General features: G+C 41.6%; 1 protein-coding gene across 4 annotated transcripts in view; it reads left to right on the top strand.

Annotated features, from left to right (window-relative positions):
- Nucleotides 1–229: 229 nt before the first annotated feature.
- The window catches only part of PRTFDC1 (phosphoribosyl transferase domain containing 1), a 108,162-nt gene continuing 84,347 nt past the window's right edge, over nt 230–24,044 (top strand). For 3 of the 4 annotated variants that reach the window (XM_036072706.2, XM_078075254.1, XM_036072707.2), the window contains exons 1-3: nt 238–386; nt 9,719–9,825; nt 15,134–15,317. In XM_036072706.2, the coding sequence (XP_035928599.1) occupies nt 339–386; nt 9,719–9,825; nt 15,134–15,317 (339 nt within the window). In that variant the 5' untranslated portion in view covers nt 238–338. Of the gene's footprint in view, nt 387–9,718; nt 9,826–15,133; nt 15,318–24,044 lie in introns of all 4 variants that reach the window. The other variant, XM_036072705.2, reaches the window with a different exon arrangement.

Genomic DNA, 24,044 nt, shown 5'->3' with positions numbered 1-24,044 from the left:
GACTGGCGGGCGGCGGCCGCGAGGGACGCGCCCCGGGTCTGCGCTCAGGTGGAGCGCGCGCGGCTCCGCAGCTGCGCCCCGCGCCGCCCGCCCTGCGCTCCCGGCCCGCATCGCCGCCCGCGCCCCAGGACCCGCCGGGGGAGGGGGCCCGGGCAGGCGGACGCGGCGGCCGAGCCGCTGGAGCCGCGCCAGGCGCGGGGTCTGCGGCGCGCGGTCCTTCCCCGCCGGCTGGCCCGGGGCGGGGCGGCCCGGTCCCCAGTCCCATCCCCCTCCCAGCCCTTCGCCCTCCCAGATCCTTCCCGCGCCCTTCTTCCCTTCCCGCTTTCCCCGGGAGAAACATGGCCGGGAGCAGCGAGGAGGCGCCAGACTACGGGCGAGGCGTCGTGGTAAATGCAAACTCCCGATTTCTGGGCTGAGTCGTGCGCTCCCCGCTCTCTCCCCTCCCCTCCCTTCTTGGCACCCTCCTTTTAGATTAAATGCCTGAAATGCATTCGCGTGAAATGCGGGCGGGCCACTGCTTTGTTCTCCCGTCCCGGAGCTGATGGCTTCCATACTCCCCTCCCAGCCGCCCCTCCCCGCGCGCGACCTGACCCAACACTTAACAGCTCTGCACCCCGTGTTCTCAGTATCTCCTCCGCGCCCCTCCCAGCCCCTCCCGGGGCAGGAATCGGATACCCCAGCGCTGACCCTGTGTGGTCACGACGAGTCACCTTTGGGAGCAGGGCGGGTCTGTGAAGACCCTCGCGGGCTACTCTTGGGGGCCTCCCTCCCTTTGTGCTTCTCCCTGACCCCTCCAGCGCAGGCTTCCAGTTTGGTTTCCAAAAAGATACTGAGGATTCTCCAGGGCAGCTAGGAAATAAAGTAGCTCAAATGGACGGAGTTTAAGCTTTGAAACGTGGGCTGGGACCCTGGGGTCTTTGCACAAGATGGATACAGGCTAGTGCCTCCGGAGCGTCAGTCTCCTTGTCAGCAAAAGGGAAACACTGCGTGCTTGACCCGTTGAGCGAATTGGAGAGATTGTAAAATACCTGTCTAGTAGTGTGTCCGGAGGGGAGGATGTGGGATGATGGGTTCCCAGACCAGAGCCCCTTTATCCCTGGGAATCCCTCAAAGAGTCAATCAGAGGGTACCCATCTGTCAGTGTCCTGGAATCAAATCTGCTCTTGCCCTGTGGCCGCTGGCCTCGGCTCCTAGCTCCTGTCCAGAATGGTCTCTATAGAAGGTGGTGGTTATTACTGTATCAGGTTTAACAGAGGTGAGGGTGGAGAGTGGGGCTAACTTGCTGCATTAACATTTCTTTTTTCAGAGCTCTGTGGTATTCGCAGGTAACCTGTGTGATTATGCATGGATTACTGGAGTATGGGGTTTGGGGAAGGAAACACGACACACTCAGACAGAACTAATCAGGTTGAAATGTGTTGCTCAGTTCTTAATTTATGGGCAGGACCTTTCCATCTTCAAGAACGAGGACTTCATTTGACTGTCCTGCCGGGTTTCCAGGGGGTGTTCTAGGCTCTGCAGATAGAGCAGGGAACCAGACAAAGCCCTGTCTTCATTGGGCTTACATTCTAGAGAAGGGGCAGAGGCAAGAAAATAAAGAAGAAAATTTCACATAGTGACGTGTGCAGTGAAAAGAAAAGAGAGTAATGAGATACGGAGTGATTGGAGGAGGCCTGGGGAGCAGAGCAGTACTGCTTTTGCTCAGGTGGTCAGGGTGGTCTCTTGGCAGTGATATTTGAACCATGACCGGAAGGGTGAGTAGGAGGTAGCCATGTGAACCCTCGGAAGAAGAGGTGCTGGCCATACCGATTGCAAAGAAATCATTGTATCCTGAGAAGAAATCCTCACACCCAATTTATGCTTAAAAAAAAAAAACAAACAAACAAACTCCAGTTGCCATGGAGCGAACATTTAAGCCTGGGGGTGGGGGAGGAATGAAAATATAAAAAGGGAAATAAGTTCAATTCTGGACAAATTGAGTCTGTGAGGCCTCCAGGTCAAGATGCACTGCAGGCAATTTGAAATTTGTATTTGCAATTGAGGAGAGTGATTGGATAGACTTGGAAATCTTCAGAAAATAGAAAAATATCTGATGCTTGGCTTGGATAGGAAGGCCCCATGAAAATGGGAAAAAAATTATAAACTGCTGTTATGGGTAGAAACCTGGAAATCCCCACATGGAAGAGGCAGAATGTCCAGCAGAAATCCGATAAAGAGACCAAGAATGACTAGCAAAGCCGGAGAGGACAGACAGTGTGGTAGGTGTCTAGGGAACAGAGTTTTGTGGAGGGGCGAGAGGGGCCATTAAGAGCGTCAGATGCTGCAAGAACAGCAAGTAGGACAAAGATGGAAAAGAGGCCATTGTATTTAACAATTGCAAAGCCATTAGCCGTGAGAATCATTTAAACAACCATCCCATCAGTAGAATGGCTACAATATAGCACTACTCTTTAATAATACATGCTCTTAGAAAGGAATTAGGTAAATTGATATGACTAATAAGATAGGCAGATTGTTAAAGTCTAAAAAGCAAATGATGGAACAGTATGAATAGCCCAATCTATTAGTATCAAAAGAAGTTCTCTGGGAAGCAAGGTAATTTTTTGAGAAAGACGGTGTGAGGCAGAGAGAGGACCTCATGAGAGGTTGGAAACAATGTGTCATGGGATGGCCCCTGCATTCATACTATTTTCTCCAGTAGAGCTTGGCATAATTAGACGAACTCAAGTTGGATACAGGGAGGGAAGGCAAATTCAGAGTGAGTTCAACATGCTGGGGAAGCCCATGGCATCTACGGTAGAGAGGAAAGGCAAAGCTCAGGAAGGTACCTATACAGGGAAAATAGAGAACGCTTAAGGATGGTTGCAAAAACACCAAAGGGAAGTTTTAGTACCAGTGGAAAAAGGGGGCAGGTATTGATAGTGAGCGTTTATTGAGCACTTACTATGTGGTTTCCCTGAATTATTCATTAACTCCTTGCAAATCCGTGAGAGAGGAATATAATCTCCATTTTACAGAAGAGGAGACGGAGGCCCTGAGAGATTAAGAAAATCCCCAAGGTCACATAACTAGCAAATGACAGAAGCAGGATTGAAGTCAGGTTTTACTCACAGTGCTACATAGAAAGCTGTGATTGCAGGGAAGTCCTTCTGAGGTGGGATTGCTCTGGAAGATTGGATGTGGCATAAAGATGAAGTAGTTTGGGTTAAGGCAGATGAAGGAGCCACAGGATGAAGTGGCTAACAGGATGATGGAGGCAGGTTTGGGGGCTGTCCAGAAATGAGGTGCAGAAGAAAATTCCGAGTTGGTAGAAACTTTGCGATGAAGATGGCAGGGGGGCATAGAACCGGATGATGTAAGCATAAAACAAGAAGCCTGGTTTGTGCAAGAGAAGGGAATATTACGAGATTGAAGATGGCGCTTGCCTACAAATGGCTTTCCGTTGAATAGGGGAGGTAGGACATTGGTAGGTTATTAACAGTAAGCGGTAGCAAATGTTAATTGCCAAATAAGAGTTGTAGACCTTGAGTTCAGAAACTTTGCTCAAGATTGATTGGTCCCTTGATCTGGAGCCAGTAAAGTCACCAGCCCATGATTGGTACATCTTTGTTCCTTCTCAGGGAGAGAGAAAGCTCTCTGCTCATCTGGCCTTTTGGGATCAGGTTCTTAGATATGTTTTGTTTCTACTAAAGCATTATCAAGAGAATCATAGCTAGTACCTACACAGTGGGTTTAGAAGGAATAAGAAGAAAAAAATCTAAAATAATTGTTGTGCTTCTATTATGGGTCCCCCCCCCCCCCCCCCCGCCGCAAGAATTGGGGCAGTATTGGAGATAAGTAATCAGATAATCCATCTAAAACACAACTTTACCAGGTTGGGTGCCGAACCCACCACAGAAGAGGAAGGCCTGTGTGATACAAGGTGTCATTTGGTCTGGTGAATCCCCTTTATTCCTCTGGGAGCAGAATCTAGAGCCTTTTTTTAGGAAACTGCTTCTACGCATTGATTCAAAGTGTGGTTTGAGGCACCTCCTTGCCTGGGCTAGTCGATGTTGGATGTTCCTGTGTGGGAATTCTTGGAAGCAGAGCTGAGGGATGAGACTCCTTTCCTCCCTGACAGTCGAGGGGTAGATGTGAGCCTGAAAAGTGGTGGCAACCAGGGTCACTGCCTGAAGGAGAGAGTGGGGCCCAGCGTGTGGGGCTCAGAGATAGAGAGGAGCAGGGATTTGCTTTTTGTATGTGTTTCCAAACTACTTTTCTCCCTGGGGAAAAACCTGAAAAATGGTGCAAGAAATATGCTAAGCAAAAAAAATTATATTTAATGGCTTAGAAAGAAGGTTTTCAATACATCTTCAAACGGGAAAAAAGAAATGCTGAATGAGTTCTAGGGTTTGAATTTTGTAGAAAATGGCTCAGTTAATGTGTTTGTCACTTCCCCAGCCTAGCCATGTTTTTTGTGTCTTTGGACAGAGAAAGCATTGTTCTGACTAAACTTAGAGCATATTATCTGTGATACTGAAACTATTTAAAGAAGATTTCTTGTTTTGATTTTTTAAAAAGCAGATGAATAACATAATTATCTACAGTTCATAGTAGCCTGCATTCCTTCAGCTTTAGGACTTATTTGCAATGCAATTTGCATGCACCATTAAGAATTACAAGGACTAAACGGTAGTTTCCTTTATTTTAAAAAAAGCATAGTACTTTTTTTCTCCATGATAAGTGTACACTTTAATCCCCATCACCTATTCCACCCATTCGGTCCACACTTACCTCCCATCTGGTAACCAGCAGTTTGTTCTCTATAATTAAAGTCTGTCTCTTGATTTCTCTCTCTCTCTCTCTTTTTTTCCTTTGCATGTTTGTTTTATTTCTTAAATTCCCCATATGAGTGAGATCATATGGGTATTTGTCTTCCTCTGACTTATTTCACCTAGCATACTACTCTCTAGTTCCATCCATGTTGTTGCAAATGGTGAGATTTCATTCTTTTTTTATGGCTGAATAATATTCCTCCGTATACATACCACATCCTCTTTATCTGTTCATCCATTGATAGATACTTGGGCTGCTCCCCTAGTTTGGCTATTGTAGATAATACTGCAATAAACATCAGGGTGCATGTATCCCTTTGAATTAGTGTTTTTGTATTTTGGGGGTAAATGCCCAATAGTGTGATTCCTGGATCATAGGGTAGTTCTTTTTTTTTTTTTTTTAATTTACTTGATAGAGAGAGAGAGGAGAGAGAGCATGAGCAGGGTGAGGGGCACAGGGAGAAGCAGACTCCCCACTGAGCAGGGAGCCTGACGTGGGATTGGAGCCCAACGCGGGATTGGAGCCCAACGCGGGATTCGATCCTGGGACTTCGGGATCATGACCTGAGGGCAAGGCAGATGCTTAACCAACTGAGCCACCCAGGTGCCCCAAGGGTAGTTCTATTTTTAATATTTTGAGGAACCTCCATCCTGTTTTCCACGGTGGCTGCCCCAGTTTGCATTCCCACCAACAGTGAACGAGGGTTCTTTTTTCTCCACATCCTCGCCAACACCTGTTGTTTGTAAACCAGTAGTTCCTTTATCTCTAATTGTCTTTTTTTTTTTTTATCTCAACAAGGAAAACTCACTATTTCAGACTCAATGGAAAAGGCCAGTTTGAATTATAGAATAGTTTTAGAGAAATACATTTCTTCTATTTTTAAATGTGTAACTTTAGGGTAACAATACATTGACAAATAGGTTTGAGGCCCTTCTGTAAATTAATTAAGACCTTTAATTTGCAAGTTAACCCGTGTTGTTTCAACACACCTAGATGGTTAACACTTACCCTGGACGTACTATAGACTAGATGATGATTTTGTAAGAGTCTTATTTCCGTTATATATCTTACTGAATCCTCACAATAGCCATGCGAGGCAGGCACTGACTCCATTTTATAGATGAACACACTGAGGCACAGAGAGTTAAAGCCCCAACTTAAGTCCCACAGCTATAACCACTCCCCCGCCCCCACAGGTGCTGGGCTTCTAAGTCTGAGTGCTTGACCACTACTTCATGCCGCCTTTGACTACAGGTTACCATGACGGCTGTTATCAATAGGTTGGTTTTGCCATATGCTTATCATTCTTTTCTTCTTTTTGACATCAGTTATTAGGCACTTATTATACACCAGGAAATATCCTAGGAACTCTAAGTAAATTCTCTCTCTCTCTCTCTTGTTTTGTTTGTTTGTTTTAAACAATAGACGTGTATTTCTCATAGTTCTGGAAGCTGCAAGTCCAAGATCAATGTGCTGGCTGATTTCATTCCTGGTTAGGACTCTCTTGCTGGCTTGTAGATAGCTGCCTTATTCTTCCCATTGTGTCCTCACATGGCAGAGAGAGAGAGAGAGAGAGGAAGAAGGGGGGAGAGATGGGGGAGAGAGAAAAAAAGAGAGAGAGTGTGCTAGAGAGCTCCCTGGTTTTTTCTTAGAAGAGCACTAATTCCATCATGAGGGCTCCACCCTCATGACCTAATTACTTCCCAAAGGCCCCACCTCCTAATGTCATCACAATGGGGGGTTAGGGCTTCAACATATGAATTTTAGGGGGGGGCACAATTCAGTCCATAGCACTGTAGAGGCCATTTCCTTGCAGCAGATCCTCAAATGGGGTTATTCCTGCCTGCTTTGGAGACTCTCTGTTCTCTGTTAATCCTCACACCAACCCTAACCATAGGTTTTATTGTGTCTTGTTTAAAGGAGGGGGAAACTGAGTCTCAGGCAGGGTGAGTACTTTCCCTAGCATCACAGCCAGTAAGGGTCAGAGCTAAGCTCTAGAACACAGAGAGGAATGTAGGCTCTGAGATACAGTCAGAGCTGGGGGGGGGGGGGGGGAGCAGGGGGAGAGTGGGGGAAGGGGGCAGTAAGGGATTTGCATGGTAGGAAGAATGGGCTCAGAAGACCACTAGTTAATGATGCCACCACCTGGAAGGGCTCCAGGAAGTGGAGTGGGGAGTGTGTGTGTGGTCTGGAAGGGGAGCCAGAAAATGCTGTTCAAGTGAATGATCTCCCTGGGGCCTCATGTGGGTTGGGGTTCTTGTCTGGCCTTTACCGTGGCCTGCCAGAGGATCTTCTGGAGGCTCCTCACGTACAGCTGCTGTTCAGGCTCTGACAGGGAACTGTGGTGTTGATGGTTACAGCAGGCACAGGGAGTTCTCAGGGCTGGAAAACAGAGTTGCTCTGTGCAAATTCAATAGTTGCACCCAGCCAATAGAAGCAGAGCAAATGTGATATTTTTCAAAGAGGCAGATGACACACACCATTTGGCGAACAATCTGCCCCTGGTAGATATGAATTTCCAGAGCCTTGAGCAACAGTATTCTTTGTGCAAGGAGGCAAATCGAGACAAATCAGTTTGGGCTGGAGCTCAAGTAGTCTTGGGTAGTCTGTGGATGGAGAATGTGTCATTCGTTAACTCATTGAACATTTTTGAGCACTTACTGTATTCCAGATCAGTGTTCTGAGCACTGGGGTTTCCACAGTGACTCAGACATAGTCTCTGTCAGAAGGCACTAACATTCTAGCGGGAGGAGACAAGACAAAGCACACAGAGAGACATACATGTGTCACATCCAGTGGGAGCACATGCTGGGAAGGAAAGTAAAGCTGGGGAAAAGGGATATAGAGATGAGTAGGAAGGAAGGGGGTGCTATTTTCTATAGGTAATCACGTAAGTCCTCTCTGTGGAGGTGACATTTAAGTGGGGGCTTGAAGGAAGTGAAGTGTAAGCCATGTAGAAATCTGGGGGAAGAGTACTGTAGGCAAGAGAAAGGGCAGGTGCAAAGCTGTTGAGGCAGGAGCGTGCCTGGCATGTTCAAGGATCAGCAAGAAGAACGTGGCTAAAGCAGAGTAAAGGAGGTGGAGAATGCCTGCAGACAAGTCAGAGAGGTAGCCCCCGTGGGCCACGGTGAAGACTCTGGATTGTACTCAAAAATGGGGAGCTCCGGCTGCCATGTTGGAATGGGGTGGGGGTGCAGGGTGGAAGCAGGGAGGCAAGTCTGACAGCTATGGCATGGTCCCTGGAGAAATGATGGTGGCACGGACTGGGAGGTAGCAGTTGGGATGCTGACAGGTGGTCCTGATTAAATTTTGAAGGAATTGATGATAGGATTTGCCAATGGGTTACATGAGGGAATGAAAGAAAGAAGGCAACAACAACTCCAACATTTTGATCTGAGCAAATAGAAAAATATGTTGTCCTTTGCTGAGATAGGAACGGGATAAATTTGGAAGAAAATGCCCTGAGTTTGGTTTGGCTGGCATTCCAGAACCCAGAACTGGGGTGGGCCTGGGTGGGAGCTGGACCATAAGTTGCACTTCCAAAACCTGAGCTAAGGTTTTGAGTCCTGGATGAGGAAAGGGTAGACAGCTGGGGGACGTGCCAGAATTAAATGATGTACAAATGGGTCCTATAACAGATAAGACAGAGTGAGCCAGAGGCTGGAAGTGGCAGAAGTCTTTTCAAGGAGCCTGTCTGGGAGCCTTTGAAAAGACAGCTACGAGGGCCCCATCTATGAGGAATTTGGGAGAGAAGATCAGAGAGTAGGAGCAGTGAGCAAGGCCTCCAGAAATAAGTGAGGCCTGACCTGAGCTTCTGCAGAGGGGTTGAGCTTGGGATACAGAGGGAGAGAGGGAAGGAGAAGGAGAGGGTGCAGGTGCAAGAAAGACAAATGAACAGAACACAGAGCTGGGAAAGGTCACGACTGGACTGAAGCCCAGCCTGAGGATGGGGAGGCAATGATGTAGGGAACTGGGCTGGAAAATTGGGATAGCTCTGCATGATGAAAGGTTCAAGCTGAATAGCGGATCTGATGGAAGTGTGCAGGAGTCATCAAAGAACAGGAACCGGCAAGACAGCTATGGAATGAGTTGAGTGCTAACACTTCCCTGGTGTATCCTTTCTCGGTGATCTGAAAGTAAAAGTAACTCGCTCTTCACCTTCATTCTCTCTCCCACATCTTTACTGTTCTAACCATAAAATTTGCACATCCAGTGCTAAGCAAGGGAAAGACTGGCTAGTACTCTATTCACTACATGAATAGGCCAATTTTCTGGAACAATTTTTCCCAATAGGACTGACGGAAGTTCCCACCATAGTATATCGTTCTGAAGTGTTTACTGTAATGACTAGACCACTCAGAAGTTTGTGTCTACACTAATCCCAAGACACGTGTACTTTAATAGGTAATCGTTCCTAGGCAGAGGAGGCTTTTACAATGCATAGAAATGTAATAGTATATGTAATAACATTTATAATAATGTATGATGATACTGTCCATATTTCTAAGTCCATAAGTATAAGTCCAATATACTTATGAACATAGTGTTACTTATATTCATGATACTATATAATTTAGATATAACAAACATTACAAACAATACTATCAGGTTAGCTATAAGACATCAAGTGGATATTTCTTTGTATGATGCCAAAAGTTAGGAGTGGAATTCTCTGTTCATTTCAGTACTAGATCTTTTATCAGGTTTCATGAAACAAATTATTTTCCCCCACGGAGCTTTTCATAGGTTGATAGAATATAATCTAATGTCATATTGATCATCAGACCACTTCTCTGTTTTCCATATTATTCTTTTTTTCAAATGATACCCATTTTTGCTTACTTACATTTTACAAATAAATTCCCCATGAAAATTATTGTAAACAAAATAATTTGATTTACAGATTATGGACGATTGGCCAGGATATGACTTGAATTTATTCACATACCCACAGCACTATTATGGAGATTTGGAGTATGTCCTCATACCTCATGGCATCATTGTGGACAGGTAAGTGTTATTTCTTGTGTCAGTCTTGGTTCTGCGCTGGCTGGCCCCCTCTTGTGCAAATCATATAATACACTTTACGACCCTATTCCTGAGTCTCCCTTATATAGAAATAGACAGAAATTTTATAGGACAGAGAATTTGGAATAAAACGAATCTCTGCTTTAATTGAACTGGTTACCTGGACACTCGTTCAGGGGAAATGATAAGAATATATATATATATTCTAGAAATAGTTCCATGCAGATATTTTTACGTTCTGTGCATATATATATATATATATATATATATATATATATATATATATATATAATTATATGTAACAGCCTCAAAATAACAATGTCCCGCACAAACTGATAAAAACAGGGTTTGGGAAAGCATTGCTGTTTACCTGAGGACCTCTGTCTTACATTTTTCACAGACGCTTGAGTTAACCAGGGATAATTAACAGGTGAACTTTACCTTCATGGGACACACCCCTGCAGCCCTGGCTTTTCCTGCAACTTGGCATATATCTCGGATCAAGCAATGTATCACAGATCAGCCAGTCTGTGCCTGGTTATGGTTTCCAGGCAGTGGTAATGTTTTGGGAATAGGCATATTTTCAACTTAAAAATATCTGCACAGAACTATTTCTAGAATGCTATTTCTAGTTCTTTCTGACCCGTCTATATAGAGGTCCTTTAGCTCCTTCCTAGCCAATTGGCTTTCTAAAAGCCAACATTTTCTCACCTGTTCTAAGCCCATAAGTCACCATTTGTTTCTTGGTTTTCAGAGAGCATCCTCCACTTGAGCCCACCCTAAGCATCAGGATTTAAAGGTCATACCCCTTTCACAAAACTGCCTAATTTGAAGACTATAATCATTCCATGTACCTCTCTGTTTTCTTGTACAAAGATCAAATACTTAAGCCTTCACATTTACATGGAAAGCAAGCCTCACAGTGCACTCCCAGGAACATAGAGATTCTTCAGACACCCAGAAATGGGGGTGGGAGAGGCACTGGGGAATAGGAACAAATTGAAACTTTGGACTTCCCATGCTACCTTTTTTCTTAAACCATAGTACTTCTGCCTCTATTTTTTTAAATCTATTATATTCTTCTGAGTTAATATTTAACTTTATGAAACAAGTCCTTAGCCAAACTAAAGTTTGAAAAACACTGGACAGTCACTATTCCCAGGATATTATCTTTCCATCAATTCCTGTCTATACCAAAAGGAAATGTCATTCTTTCACTCTAAGAATTTTCCATTGGGTAAGACTTGCATAGTCCACGTCCTCTCCAACTATAGTATATTATTAAAATAAGGTCTAGTTTGGAGTTTCTCATGGCCTAAGATGGCTTTTCATGGAATACAAGTCCCAATCCTCAGAGGGAACAAAATGTTCTGTGATCAAATAAACTTGGGAAATTTTGCATCTCTCAAATGGCCAAATCTCCCTGTTAGCAATTCAAATTGAAGATACAGAAATTCCTGCAAAAAAGAAAAAAAAGAAAGAAACCTGCTTGACTTTAACAATTAAACCAACTTTTGTTGTGCAGTGGAGTCCTTGTATTCAGCTCACCTCTTAATAACTCAGAGGCATTTTCCCCTTAACAAAGGTTTGGGAACCCCCTGGTTTAAACAAATTCTTGCTTTTCTCACCTGAATTTTATGACTTTAGTTAATTGCATCCTGATCTAATACATGATTGGGCTGCTAAGGCTACCCAAGGCCAGTTCCCAGTACAGGAGACTTAACCAGTGAACTTGTTAAAATGTGTATTTTTTTTTTTAAGCTTTTATTTATTCATGAGAGAGAGAGAGAGGAGAAGCAGAGGGAGAAGGACAAGCGATTCTGTGCTGAGTGCAGAGCCCCACGCGGGGCTCGATCCCATGACCCCGAGATCATGACCTGAGCCAAAACCAAGAGTCAGACGCTCAATCCACTGAGCCACTCAGGCACCCCATAAAATGTGTATTCTTATGCTTTATGTCTGGAAATCCTGGGGTGGGGCCCAGGAATGAATTTATTAAGTGTAATTTACATACTACAAAATTCACCCATTGTAGGTCAATGAGTCAATGATGTCTAGTAAATGTTTATGGTTGGGCAAGCACAACCATCATTTTACAGTATTTCTATCATCCCCAAAAGTTTGTTTGCTGTCAGTCCCTATTCCTACTTCCAGCATCAGGCAGTCACTAGTCTGATTCCTTTCTCTATAAATTTGTCTTTTCTGAACATTTCATATAAGTTAAATCATACAATATCTAATTATTGATTTACCAATCAGTGGTTATTTGGATGTCTAGTTTTGGGCTACTATGAACAACGTATCTATGAACATTCGCATGTAAGTCTTTGTGTGGATATACCTGTTCATTTCTCTTGGATTCCTTGGAGTGGTATTCTGGGTTTTATGGTTAAGTTTAAGAAACTGCCAATTATTTCCAAAGTGGCTGTACCATTTTACATTTCTACCAGCAAGGATGAGGATTCCAGTTTCTCCACATGGTTGCCAACATTTAGTATTGTCTGTCCTTTTGACCATAGCCATTCTAGTGGATATATAAAAGTATCTCATTGTGGTTTTAATTTGCATTTTCCTATTGTTCAGTGTGCTTGTTAGCTATTTATGTTTTCTTTGAAGAGATGACTATTTAAGTCTTCTGCCATTTTTACATTGGGTCAGTTGTTTGTCTTCTTACTGAGTTGTAAGGGTTCTTTATATATTCTGGATATAAGTCCTTTACCAGATATATGATATTTGAATACCCCACCCCCCCATCTGTGGCTTGTCTTTTCATTTTCTTATTTATATCTTTGAGAAGAATGTTAGATGACATATTCTATAAATGCTAGTTAGGTCCAGTTGATTTATGATACTGTGTGGTTCAAGTATATCCTTGGTGGTTTTCTGACTGCTGGATCTGTCAATTACTGAGAGAGGGGTATTGAGATCTCCAACTGCAGTAGTGGATTCTAGTTCTGTCAGTTTTTTGACACTCTGTTGTTAGATGCACACACATTAAGGATTGTTATGTCTTCTTGGAAAATTGACCTCTTTTTTAGAATATAATGCCCTCTTTATTCCTGATAATTTCCTTGCTCTGAAATCTGCTTTGTCTGAAATCAATAAGCTACTCCTGCTTTCTTTTGATTAGTGTTAGTACAATATGCCCGTCTCCATCCTTTTACTTTTAATCTATCAGTGTCTTTAGAGATAACATATGTTAGGGTCTTTTTTTTTTTTTAATCTACTCTGACAGTCTCTGTCTTTTACTTGGTATATTTAGATCATTCACATTTAAAATGATTATTGATATAGTTGGTTTCATATCTACCATATTTGTAATTATTTTCTGTTCATTGCCCTTGTTCTTTGGTTTTGTTTTTTGGGTTTTGTTTGTTTGTTTGTTTTGTTTTCCACTCTATGGAATCTGTATCCCCCACAGTGCATGGCCTCTGATGATAGGCAGTCTATTTTTCTTGTTTTTACATTGTAAGCCTCACTTACTAGGACTCACCCCTGTGTCTGAATAGTTTAGCCTTCAGTCTAAGATTGGTAGAGATTGTACTCAAGCGCCTTAAGCCCTGATGAATGTGTGTGGGGACTGTCAAGCACATTCAGATTTCCAGCCTTTTTCAAGTCTTCCCGGCTTTTATTGTTTCATTGTGCTTTCTTGTGTCTCTGCTGCACACACTTACAGGCTCCATCATTCAGGAATGTATAGGTAACCTGGTCCCATGCTGGTCTCTGCTGGGCATATGCATAGCTTCTGGTCAGCTTGAGATATGTGAAGAGTATATTGTCTATCCCTCTCCTGTGACGCTAACCTCCCAGAACTCCCTATCAAATCCCCGACTAGACTAGTCTGCCAGTTAGTTGCTCAAACAGGACTGCAACTTCACAATAATGGGGCCATTGGCTCTCCCTGCTCACAGGCTACCAAGATAGCCATACCAACTGACACTGCTCCCTGCGAGGGGAGCTCCCTCTGGCAGTGCCCCACCCTGGCTGAACTACCTGGTTGAACAACGGAGCCGATGTGGGGCGCAGGGAGATGGGAGCACTCTCTGGCAAGGATACCACAGACTTGTGCTCTTTCTACCCATTGTTCAATGTTTTCATGAATAAATGATTCTCAGTTTGTTACATGTCTCTGATTAACTCCCAGAGTGCTGAACTGGTTGTTTTCGACAGTTTTATCTAGCTTTATAGTTACTTTTTTGTGGAGAGAATGTGTTGACCACCTCACTCCATTATGCTGAAAACAAATGTCCCTTTTTACAGACTATCTGGCATGCCGATGTACATTTTCTTGATGATCATATTTTGAGAAACATCGTCTGAAACCATGGTTGCCATTTAATATGTATATGTTTATACATATGTATGCATATACACACATATATATAACATATAAAATATATTATGTAGTATATTAGATATATAGAACATATGTAATATAATGCTTTATATATAGAGATATACATACATATACATATATACACATACACACATATATATATATATATTCAGATCATTCATTTAACACATTTTAAATCTAATTCTATCTGAAATGCCAGTAGGAATTTTTTTTAAATATGCACCTGAGCTCCTGCCTCCATTCGAGGCTTTAATGTTGTATGGATGCATGGGCAATGGACTTCTAAACATGAAACAATTAGAAAAAATACAGTGACAGTTCCAAATCAGGCTTTGGGTGTCAGCCCGAGGCTGCATCATTACCTAGCTCGAGGAAGGCATCATTCACATGGTGCTCCATGTAAATGGTGCCTCCTGGAATTGTACCCTGGACACCTTTCACATAGGTAATGTGCCATCTTTGTCAAATAAAAGACAGAGGTGATTCTTTTGATAGTTTCTGTGTGCTTGACTTTTCTTCCAGTCTCTTCTAATGTTGTAAGGTGAGTGAGTCATTCTCCATGTCCTCTCTCTTTGCTATAAAGTGAGCATAACATCACCAGATACCTTCATAGCATTGCTAACAACCAGGCTCTGTAGTGGTAAAATAATAGCATTCATGATCTTTGACATATATTTTATACCTTACTCATGTTTGTGACACCAAGGAGCAAAAATGTACTAGGGATGATGTGGTTATCAGAAATATGTTTTGAACACTCTCTCTTTGTCCAGTCTTAACAAAGCTTCTTTATCTGTAGGCTTCTGTCTCTCAAGCTCTCCTCCACAATCCCCTGTGTAATCTAATATGGGTAATGCATCATGCATTTTTTTGAAAGGAAAAAAATACTCAGAAGTACTTATGCTTTAATATATCTTTTAATCCCTCTTTCAGAACTGAACGGCTGGCTAAGGATATTATGAAAGACATAGGATACTGTGACATTATGATCCTGTGTGTGCTTAAAGGAGGTTACAAGTTCTGTGCGGATCTTGTAGAACACCTTAAGAACATCAGTCAAAATTCAGATAGATTTGTCTCTATGAAGGTTGATTTCATCAGACTAAAAAGTTACAAGGTAAGTTATTAATTCCATTTTCATTATATAATGTTTAGAATAAAGAATTTTCTAGAATAAAACAATTGATAATCCGATGAAAATGAAGAATGTTATTTTTTAAATTTGCAAGATACTGCAACCTATAATTGAAATAATATTGTTTGGGGGGGAAACCCTCTTTCTGTTATCACATATATGGAAAGATGCTTCAGGAATGATTCATGCTTTCTTTTATGGTTATAAAGCTGAGTGGTTATTTCCTGGTGACTAGCCTCACAAATGAGTGTGTTAACAATGAGTGTTAAGAAAGTCCAGTGAGCGCTGACATGTTTTTGGTCTGGATGTCACCGTTGGCCCTAGAGACCTGTAGGAGGGTGTCCAGCCCAGAGAGGACAGTTATTAGTACTGGGGTGGCGGAAGTCTCGGCCTGGAAGTGGAGAAAGGAAGTCTGTGGGACAATGAGTTACCAAGTGCAATGAGCCCAAATCAGAGAACCTCCAGCGGAAGGCCCCTCCACCAGTCTGTACTGGGACTTTCTTGGCCCACCCTGGACAGAACTGAGGGAGAGTATCCTCCCAAGATGTCATCCCCTTGGTCTTCCCTCTTCTATGATGTTACCTTCTCTGATGCTTTTTGATTCAATGTATAGTAAATCATTAAAACTAGCCTACTATTGATTTGGTGAGGAACTGTTGGAGTCAAAATCACGAAGTATTTTCTGATTAAACTAGCTTGACACATTTAATTCACTCTTCACTTTTCTATTACTGTGTGACAAAATCACCACAGACTTAGTGGCTTAAGCCAACACACATTTGTCATCTCAGTTTCTCTAGGTCAGCCATCCAGGCTTGGGTTCTCTGCTCAAGAGTCTTCCCAGGCTGAAATTAAGACATTAGCCAGGGGTGGGATCTCATCTGAGGTTTGCAGATGACTGACCTTTCCAAGATCATTTGTTGGCAAAAGACCACTCATTGTTGGCAGAATTCAGTCTCCGCTTCCCTGCTGGAGATGCTTTCAGCTCCTACAGGCTGCGCTTGGGTCTTTGCCCCATGGTCCCCCCTCCCCCCGGGCAGTTCCCAGCACAGCAGAACCTTCCCATCTAGTGAGGGCCTGACTCCTCTTTTAAAAGCTGACCTGGGGTGCCAGGTGGCTCAGTCGGTTGAGCGTCCAACTCTTGATTTCAGCTCAGGTCATGATCTCAGGGTTGTGAGATCCAGCCCCGTCACGGGCTCTGTGATCAGTGCGGAGTCTGCTTGTGATTCTATCTCTCTCCCGTGGGAGTGCATTCCCCGGTTTACTAGTCTCACCCACACTCACGTGGAGGAGATTAAATAGGGTGTGTACACCAGGGAACAGATGGGCATGTGCCTTAGGGTTCTGCCTACCACTCTCTGTGATTCAGTTACTTCAGCTCTTGAGCAGTTGGCGAATTATTTATCATTTCTTAAGACACTCTGTATTTTCCGGATGACTTCTAAGCTGTTTTTTACAGACATCTTAACCTTAAATTGTTGATTTCATCTTCTCTTGGAAACCTGTTCTTTAGGTTCCTTTCATCCTAGATTAAGTCGCTATGCTTCCGTATAAGATTTTTTTTCTCATTTACTTGGCTCTGATCCTTATTGGATTTTCCCCTGGAAAACAGCTTTTTAAACTCTTTAAAAATTAAAGTCAGATGTGTTGAAGTATAATTTATATGTAGGACAAATTATCTGTTTTAGTTTACAGTTTTGTAAGTTTTGACAATTGCATACAGTCATGTAAATAACCACAATCAAGATATAGAACATTCCTCACCATAAAAAATGTCCTTGTGTCCCTTTGTACTTTGCAGTCAACTCTTTCCTCAGCTCCTGGAAACCACTGATACACTTTCTGTCCCTAGAGTCTTGCTCTCTCCAGAATGTCATATAATGTAATCATATACCACGTAGCCTTAGTACATCTATAAATCTTAGCATAATTCATTTGAGATTCATCCATGTTGTTATGTATACCAGAAGTTTATTTCTTCTTATTGTCAAATACAATTTCATTATATGGATATATCACAGTTTTAAAATCATTTATCAGAGGCACTTGGGTGGCGCAGTCGGTTAAGTGTCCAGCTCTTGGTTTCAGCTCAGGTAGTGACCTCAGGGTCATGAGATAGAGCCCTGTGATGGACTCTACACTCAGCACGGAGTCTGCTTATGATTCTCTCTCTCTCCCATTCTCCCTCTACCCCTCCCCCTGTGCACTCTCTCTCTCTCTAAAATGAATAAATAAATCATTAAAAAATTTTTAAAAATAAAGTAATTTATCAGCTGAAGAATATTTGGTTTGTCTCCTTCTTGAAGATGATTATGAACAAAGCTGCTATAAATATTCACATACAAGTTTTTGCGTGTACTTGTATCTGCATTTGTCTTGAGTAAATTTCTCTTGAGATTGCTAAGTCATATGGTGAGTGTATATAAGAAATTACCAAACTGTTTTTAGAAGGATTGAATAATTTTGCATCTCCACCAGCAGTAGATGAGAATTCCAGTTCCTCCATATTTTCCACAGCACTTGGTATTGCTAGTTTCCTTTTCCCCATTTTTTCCTTTATTTTACCCATTCAAATAGGTGATACTATCTCATTGTGGTTTTAATTTGCGTTTCCCTAAGGAATAATGATATCAAGCATACTTTCATTTGCTTATTTGCTATTCATATAGGTTCTTTGTTGAAATGTTTGTTCAATATCTTGCACATTTCAATAATTTGGGTCTTATGTTTTCTTATTATTGAGTTTTGAGAGTTCTTTATATATTTTAGCCACAAATCCTTTATTAGATATGTGTTTTAAGTATATTTTCAAGCTAGTGGGTTGTTCTTTCATTTTCATGATAGTATTCTTTTTTTTAAAGAGCATAATTTAAACATTTTTATAAACTCCTAATTTATCATTTTTTCTTTTATGGATCATGCTTTTTGTGTATCTGAGTAATCTTTGCCTTATTCAAGGTCACGAAGATTTTCTTTTCTGTTTTCTTTAAGAAGTTTCATAGTTTTGGGGCACCTGGGTGGCTCAGATGGTTAAGCATCTGTCTTTGGCTCAGGCCATGATCTCCAGGTCCTGGGATCAAGCCCCCAGCACGCTCCCAGCTCTGCAGGGAGTCTGCTTCTCCCTCTCCCTCTGCCTCTCCCCCTGCTTGTGCTCTCTCTGTCTCTCTCTCTCAAATGAAAAAATAATAAAAAAAAATCTTAAAAAAAGTTTCATAGTTTTAATTTATTTTTTTAAAGATTTTATTTATTAAGGGGCGCCTGGGTGGCTCAGTTGGTTAAGCGACTGCCTTCGGCTCAGGTCATGATCCTGGAGTCCTGGGATCGAGTCCCGCATCGGGCTCCCTGCTTGGCAGGGAGTCTGCTTCTCCCTCTGACCCTCCCCCCTCTCATGCTCTGTCTCTCATTCTCTCTCTCTCTCAAATAAAAATAAAAAAAAAAAAAAAAAAAACATTTATAAAGATTTTATTTATTTATTTGACAGAAAGAGAGAGCGCACAAGCAGGGGGGCAGGAGAGGGAGAAGGGAGGCTGATGCAGGACAGTTTTAATTTAAATCTAGGTCTCTGATCTATGTCATGTTAATTTGTTAATATGGTACCTTTTTTTTTTGCAACTGAATGTCCGTTTCTTCCAGGATCATCTGATGAAAAGACTATCTTTTCCCATTGTATTGTCTTCGCTATTTCACTGAAAATCACTTGACTGTATAAGTATGGGTCTATTTCTGGACACTCTGTCTAGTTCTGTTCACCTATATGCTTATCCTTTTGTCAATACTGTGGCTTTATAATCAGTCTGGAAATCAGGTAGCATATCTTCTAACTTTGTTCTTTTTCATACGTGTTTTAGCTATTCTAGTTCTCTGCCTTTCCATGTAATTTTTTTTTTAAAGATTTTATTTATTTATTTGGAACAGAGAAAGAGAGAAAGAGAGAGAGAGCCCAAGCAGGGAGGAGGGTCAGAGGGAGAGGAAGCAGACTGGCTGCTGAGCAAGGAGCTTGTTGCAGGGTTCAATCCCAGGACCTTGAGATCATGACCTGAGCCGAAGGCAGACACTTAACCAACTGAGCACCCTTTTCCATGTAAATTTTAAACTCATGTTGTTGATTTGTACAAAACAACCTGTTAGAAATTTTATTGCGATTGTTTTGAATCTATAGATCCATTTGGGGAGAATTAACATCTTAACACTCTTTAGTCTTCCAATCCATGAACAGGATATATTTCCCAATTTTTTAGATCTTATTTAATATCCGTGTGTGTCTAATTTTCAAAAGTCAGATCTTAGACATCTTTGGTTAGATTTATACCTAAATATTTAAAATGTTTTTGGTCCTGTTGTATTTGGTAAGTTTTTCTTTGAAATTCAATTTCCATTTGTTTACTGCTCGTATATAGAAATACTACTGATTTTGTATATTGAATATTATGACTTTTCAAAACTCTCTGACTAGTTCTAACAGCTTTCTTGTAGAATTTCTTGTAATTTCTTCTGTGAATAGAGATGGTTTTACTTCTTCCTTTCTAATTTGTAGACTTTTTATTTCTTTGTATTGCCTTAATGCACTGGCTAAGACTACCTGTACAATTCTGAATAGGAATGGTGAAGGAAAACATCCTTGCCTTGTTCTCACTTGGTATGCTATTGACTATTGCATCCCCCAATTTTTGATACTTTGTTTTCATTTTCGTTCAATTCAAACTATGTTCTAATTTCGTCTGTGACTTCCTTTTTCACTCATGGATTATTTCTTGTTTAATTTCCAAATATTTGGGGATTTTCCAGAGATAGTTCTGTAGGATTTCTAGTTTAATTCTTTTGCAGTAACTATATTTTGTATGATTTCAATTCTTTTAAATTTGTTGAGGCTTATTTTATGACCCAGAATATGGTCAATCTTGCTGAAACTACCAGTTTTGTAATCCAGGTCAGATTAAGCAATACTGCTATCTATCTCTTGTCCATTTCTCTGGACATCTTCTCTTTATTTGATCAATGTTTTAACCTAGAGGCACACATTCTAACACTTATATTATGTTAACTTATATTTATGTGATACTAATTCAAAGCAAACATTTGCATTTCTAAAACTACAATAGCATTGTGGCCATTATTGCTGCATCTACACAGTTATTTTCAAATCAACATATTTTTCCCGGGGATAGGGATGTGGGGGTTCCTGCCTAGGGTTCTGATGAAAAAGGAAGGCAATGGTAGACTTTACATCTTCACCACCTTCATCCATTCTCACACACTGCGTATTTTTGCCTTCATCTCACGCTTAAGTCCTATAGGACCTGAGGACGATTGCCATGTCTCTTCTTTTCTTACTAACTGTTCTTCCTAATGTCTACCAACAAGGTGACACAGATCATCTCCTGAGGAACTACCTCACAAAAAATGTAAAAGTCTACCTGCTCAGTCAGAGCAAGCTTTCCCCCTAACTAAATATCCTCAGAAATGAATGGAAAAACCATATTCATAGACTGAGGTGTGATGTGAACAGCTTTCTGCTCGTAGCACACAAGCTGTCTTCATCCAGAGATGAACTAATTGCTGTGTGAGGTTAGGCCTGAGCTGACCATCCCTTTACATACTTGAGTTCTTTCAACATTCCTGAGGGCAGAGACGTATATTTTAAAAACCAAAAACTAATAAACACCACCAGATAAGGGGAACAGGACCTGGAACATCATTTTCCTCTGAGGGTGTTTGGTGTTCCCACATACCTCTAAACCTGTTCATAGGGAACAGACATCTCGAAAACATCTCGGCAGAAACGGTGACCATGAAGTGTTCCTTTTATTCCTTTATAAATTTCTGGGAGGGAGAGCAGGACTCTATACAGTTGTGGATGCTGATCAAAAGCATTGTGTAGTTTTACTTCCTCCTAGCCTCTTGCTCTGTGATTCTTTATAGATTTTTATTTGAGACAGAAAAGTTGAAAGTCCAGTTTGCTCAGAGGCCATGTTTCTCCTTGTCACAGCCATCTGCTTTCATAAGTCACTTGAGGGGCTCTTTTCCCAAGAGGGCTCTCATTGCGGGATGCCCTCCACTCTTTACTGAGGGACTTTCCTGAGGGGTGGATGGCTCCAAACATCCCAGGTTCCGGGCAATTTGCTTGTCTTTGTTGTTACATGAAACTTCCCAGAAGACATGGAATGAATTTGCATGAATGATAGCAGTCTAGCCAAAGATTATTTAGAAATTAGCATTAGGCTAATTCCTTGGAAATCAGGGCCAACATACTCCTGTTCTTTAATGAAAAGAGGAACACTGGCAACCTTAATTCTTTTGGATTTCCAGTTTTCCTTCCTTCTTCCCTCCCTTTTTCCCTTCTAAGTCCTTCCTTGTCTTTCCACCAATGTTCATTCAGCACTTGTTATGTGAATTCATTGTCTCATTTAATTCTGACTACAACCCTGCCAGCTATCTCTCATCTCTTCTTTTAATGATGAAGAAAAGGAGGCTCAGAGAGGTTCCTTAACTCACCTAATGTCACACAGTCAATAAATAGAAGAGATGGCACCAGAGCCCAGGCCCATCTGTCTCTCAAGTCTGTGCTCTCTGCAACATATCCACATTTCCCACAAGTTTTTCTACGGTTTTCCACAAAACTTAATTGTTTCATGAGATATGAATTTGTTTGCCAACATTTATGAAGAAGTTAGTTATATTTTTCTCCTAAAATATATGTCAGATACATACTAAGTACATATATACAATTATTATCATCATGCAATAATGTGCCTTGGGGTGCCTGGGCGGCTCAGTAGTTGGTTAAGTGCCCAACTCTTGCTTTCGGCTCAGGTCATGATCTTAGGTCATGTTGGGCTCAGCACTGAGCATGGAGCCTGCTTAAGATTCTCTCTCTCTCCCTCTGTCTCTGCCCCTCCATCCCACTGTTCTCATGCTCAGTCTCTCTAAAAAAGAAAAAAAAAAGGAAAGAAAGAAAGAGTGGCTTTACTTGAGAAAATCTAGAAGTTGCATCAGAGAGAGAACTTATTATGTGTATGACATCCCATATGCACAGAAGTAGCTATAGTTTGTGGCTTCTCTTATAAGATCAACAAAATTTGTGGAAGTTTTCAGTTTAACAAAGAATCAAATATCAATTATTTCTCATAAGAATTTATTCACCTGTGAGGCCTAATTTTTCAGCATATCTAATCCAAGGAAACACTACATCTCATCTATTTGTATTATACCAATAAGTGACACATTTTAAAAACATTTTCTTTTTCTCAAAGTAATACATTCAAGTAGGTTAACAGACCAGAGAGTTTGGTTGTGGCAGTTTTATGGAACAGACAACTTGAAAATCCTCTTGCTACCAACACCTAAAAATGCTAGGTGAAGCATAATAATAATTGTTTAAAACCCTTTTCAGTGCTTCCTGGAGTTCACAAGAAGGTACAGGGTATCCACGAAACAGAAATGAAAAGTCTGAGAATCGGACCAGAGGTGAACTGGGGGCCGGCGTTGTGGAGGGAAGAGGAGTTGTTGTCTCAGCATTGGATTGTCGCCCCCATGCAGAGACAGATGATAAAGCCTTGGACCAATATAAAAATGGGAAGTTGAATGAGACCCTCTAGCCAAGCCAGTGCCCTCAAAGATGCATGCCCTTGGTGACAAAATCCACCCTTCAGTAATGGGACACCCTAAGAAACTAGGTTGTCTTTTTTGGCCTGGCCTGGAAAGGGAAAGTAAAATATCCTGTGGGAATTTTTAAATTCAAGTCTGTACCACATGTGAGTTAAAAGTTTTAATTTACTTTACCTGCATTGTCTGGGAAAGTGCAACCAGCGAATTTAATATTAAAATTGGGCTCAGACCACAATAGCCCCAAGGTGCCGGGTAGAAGGCAGCTGAAAACCTCTCTCAAGGGAGTACCTCCACGTAGGCCGGATTCTTTCAGATAAGCTGTACTTAAGCTGAGTGCACAAACCCTAAGTACAAAGGATACACAGAAATAATCCACCATGAGCAAGATCAGCTGGCAAAAATAATAGCAGAAATAGGGACACAAACGATCTGAAAGAGAATATAAAATAATTATACTTAATATGACTGAAGACATAAACGAAAGGATTTAAAGAAAAGGTAAGACAGCATGAGAAGAAAAAAAATAAATGAAAACTTTTAGAAGTGAAGTAATAGAATGTCTAGCAGCGAAAAATAATGTAACTGAATGGATAAGATAGTAAGTCGGATGATAGCATAATGTTGATATGGATGTGAATTCTAAGTGGGAAGATACATCAGAAAAAAGTAGCCAGAAGGTAGCTCGGATAGAGATGGAATATAAGAGGGAGAAGTTAGGGGACATAAAAGAGTGAAGGAAAAGGCCCAAAATATGTCACCTAGAAATTCCAGAAGGAAAGACTATTCCTTAGAGAGAATTGAGTAGAGGGAATTTTTGATAAGATAATGCCTAATCATATTCTAGAGCTGATTCAGGAACATGACTATTCAGATGTAGGAAGCACAGTGAGACCACACCTAGCACGTCATCATGAAACTGAAAAACAAAACACCAGAGTCAAAGAATAGATTGTGAAAGCAGCTGAGGAACAAAGAGAAACTGTCTCTAAAGGAATCACCACTATAGGATCAACAGACTTCTCAAAAGCCACAACAGAAATCAAAAGACATGGAGTCCTATCATCCACATTCTGAGAGAAGATAATTGTCCACCATAATTTTCAT

The sequence above is a fragment of the Halichoerus grypus genome, chromosome 6 (assembly GCF_964656455.1).
Source record: "Halichoerus grypus chromosome 6, mHalGry1.hap1.1, whole genome shotgun sequence".
In the NCBI taxonomy this organism is placed as follows: Eukaryota; Metazoa; Chordata; class Mammalia; order Carnivora; family Phocidae; genus Halichoerus; species Halichoerus grypus.
This window is presented reverse-complemented; position numbering and strand designations above follow the sequence as displayed.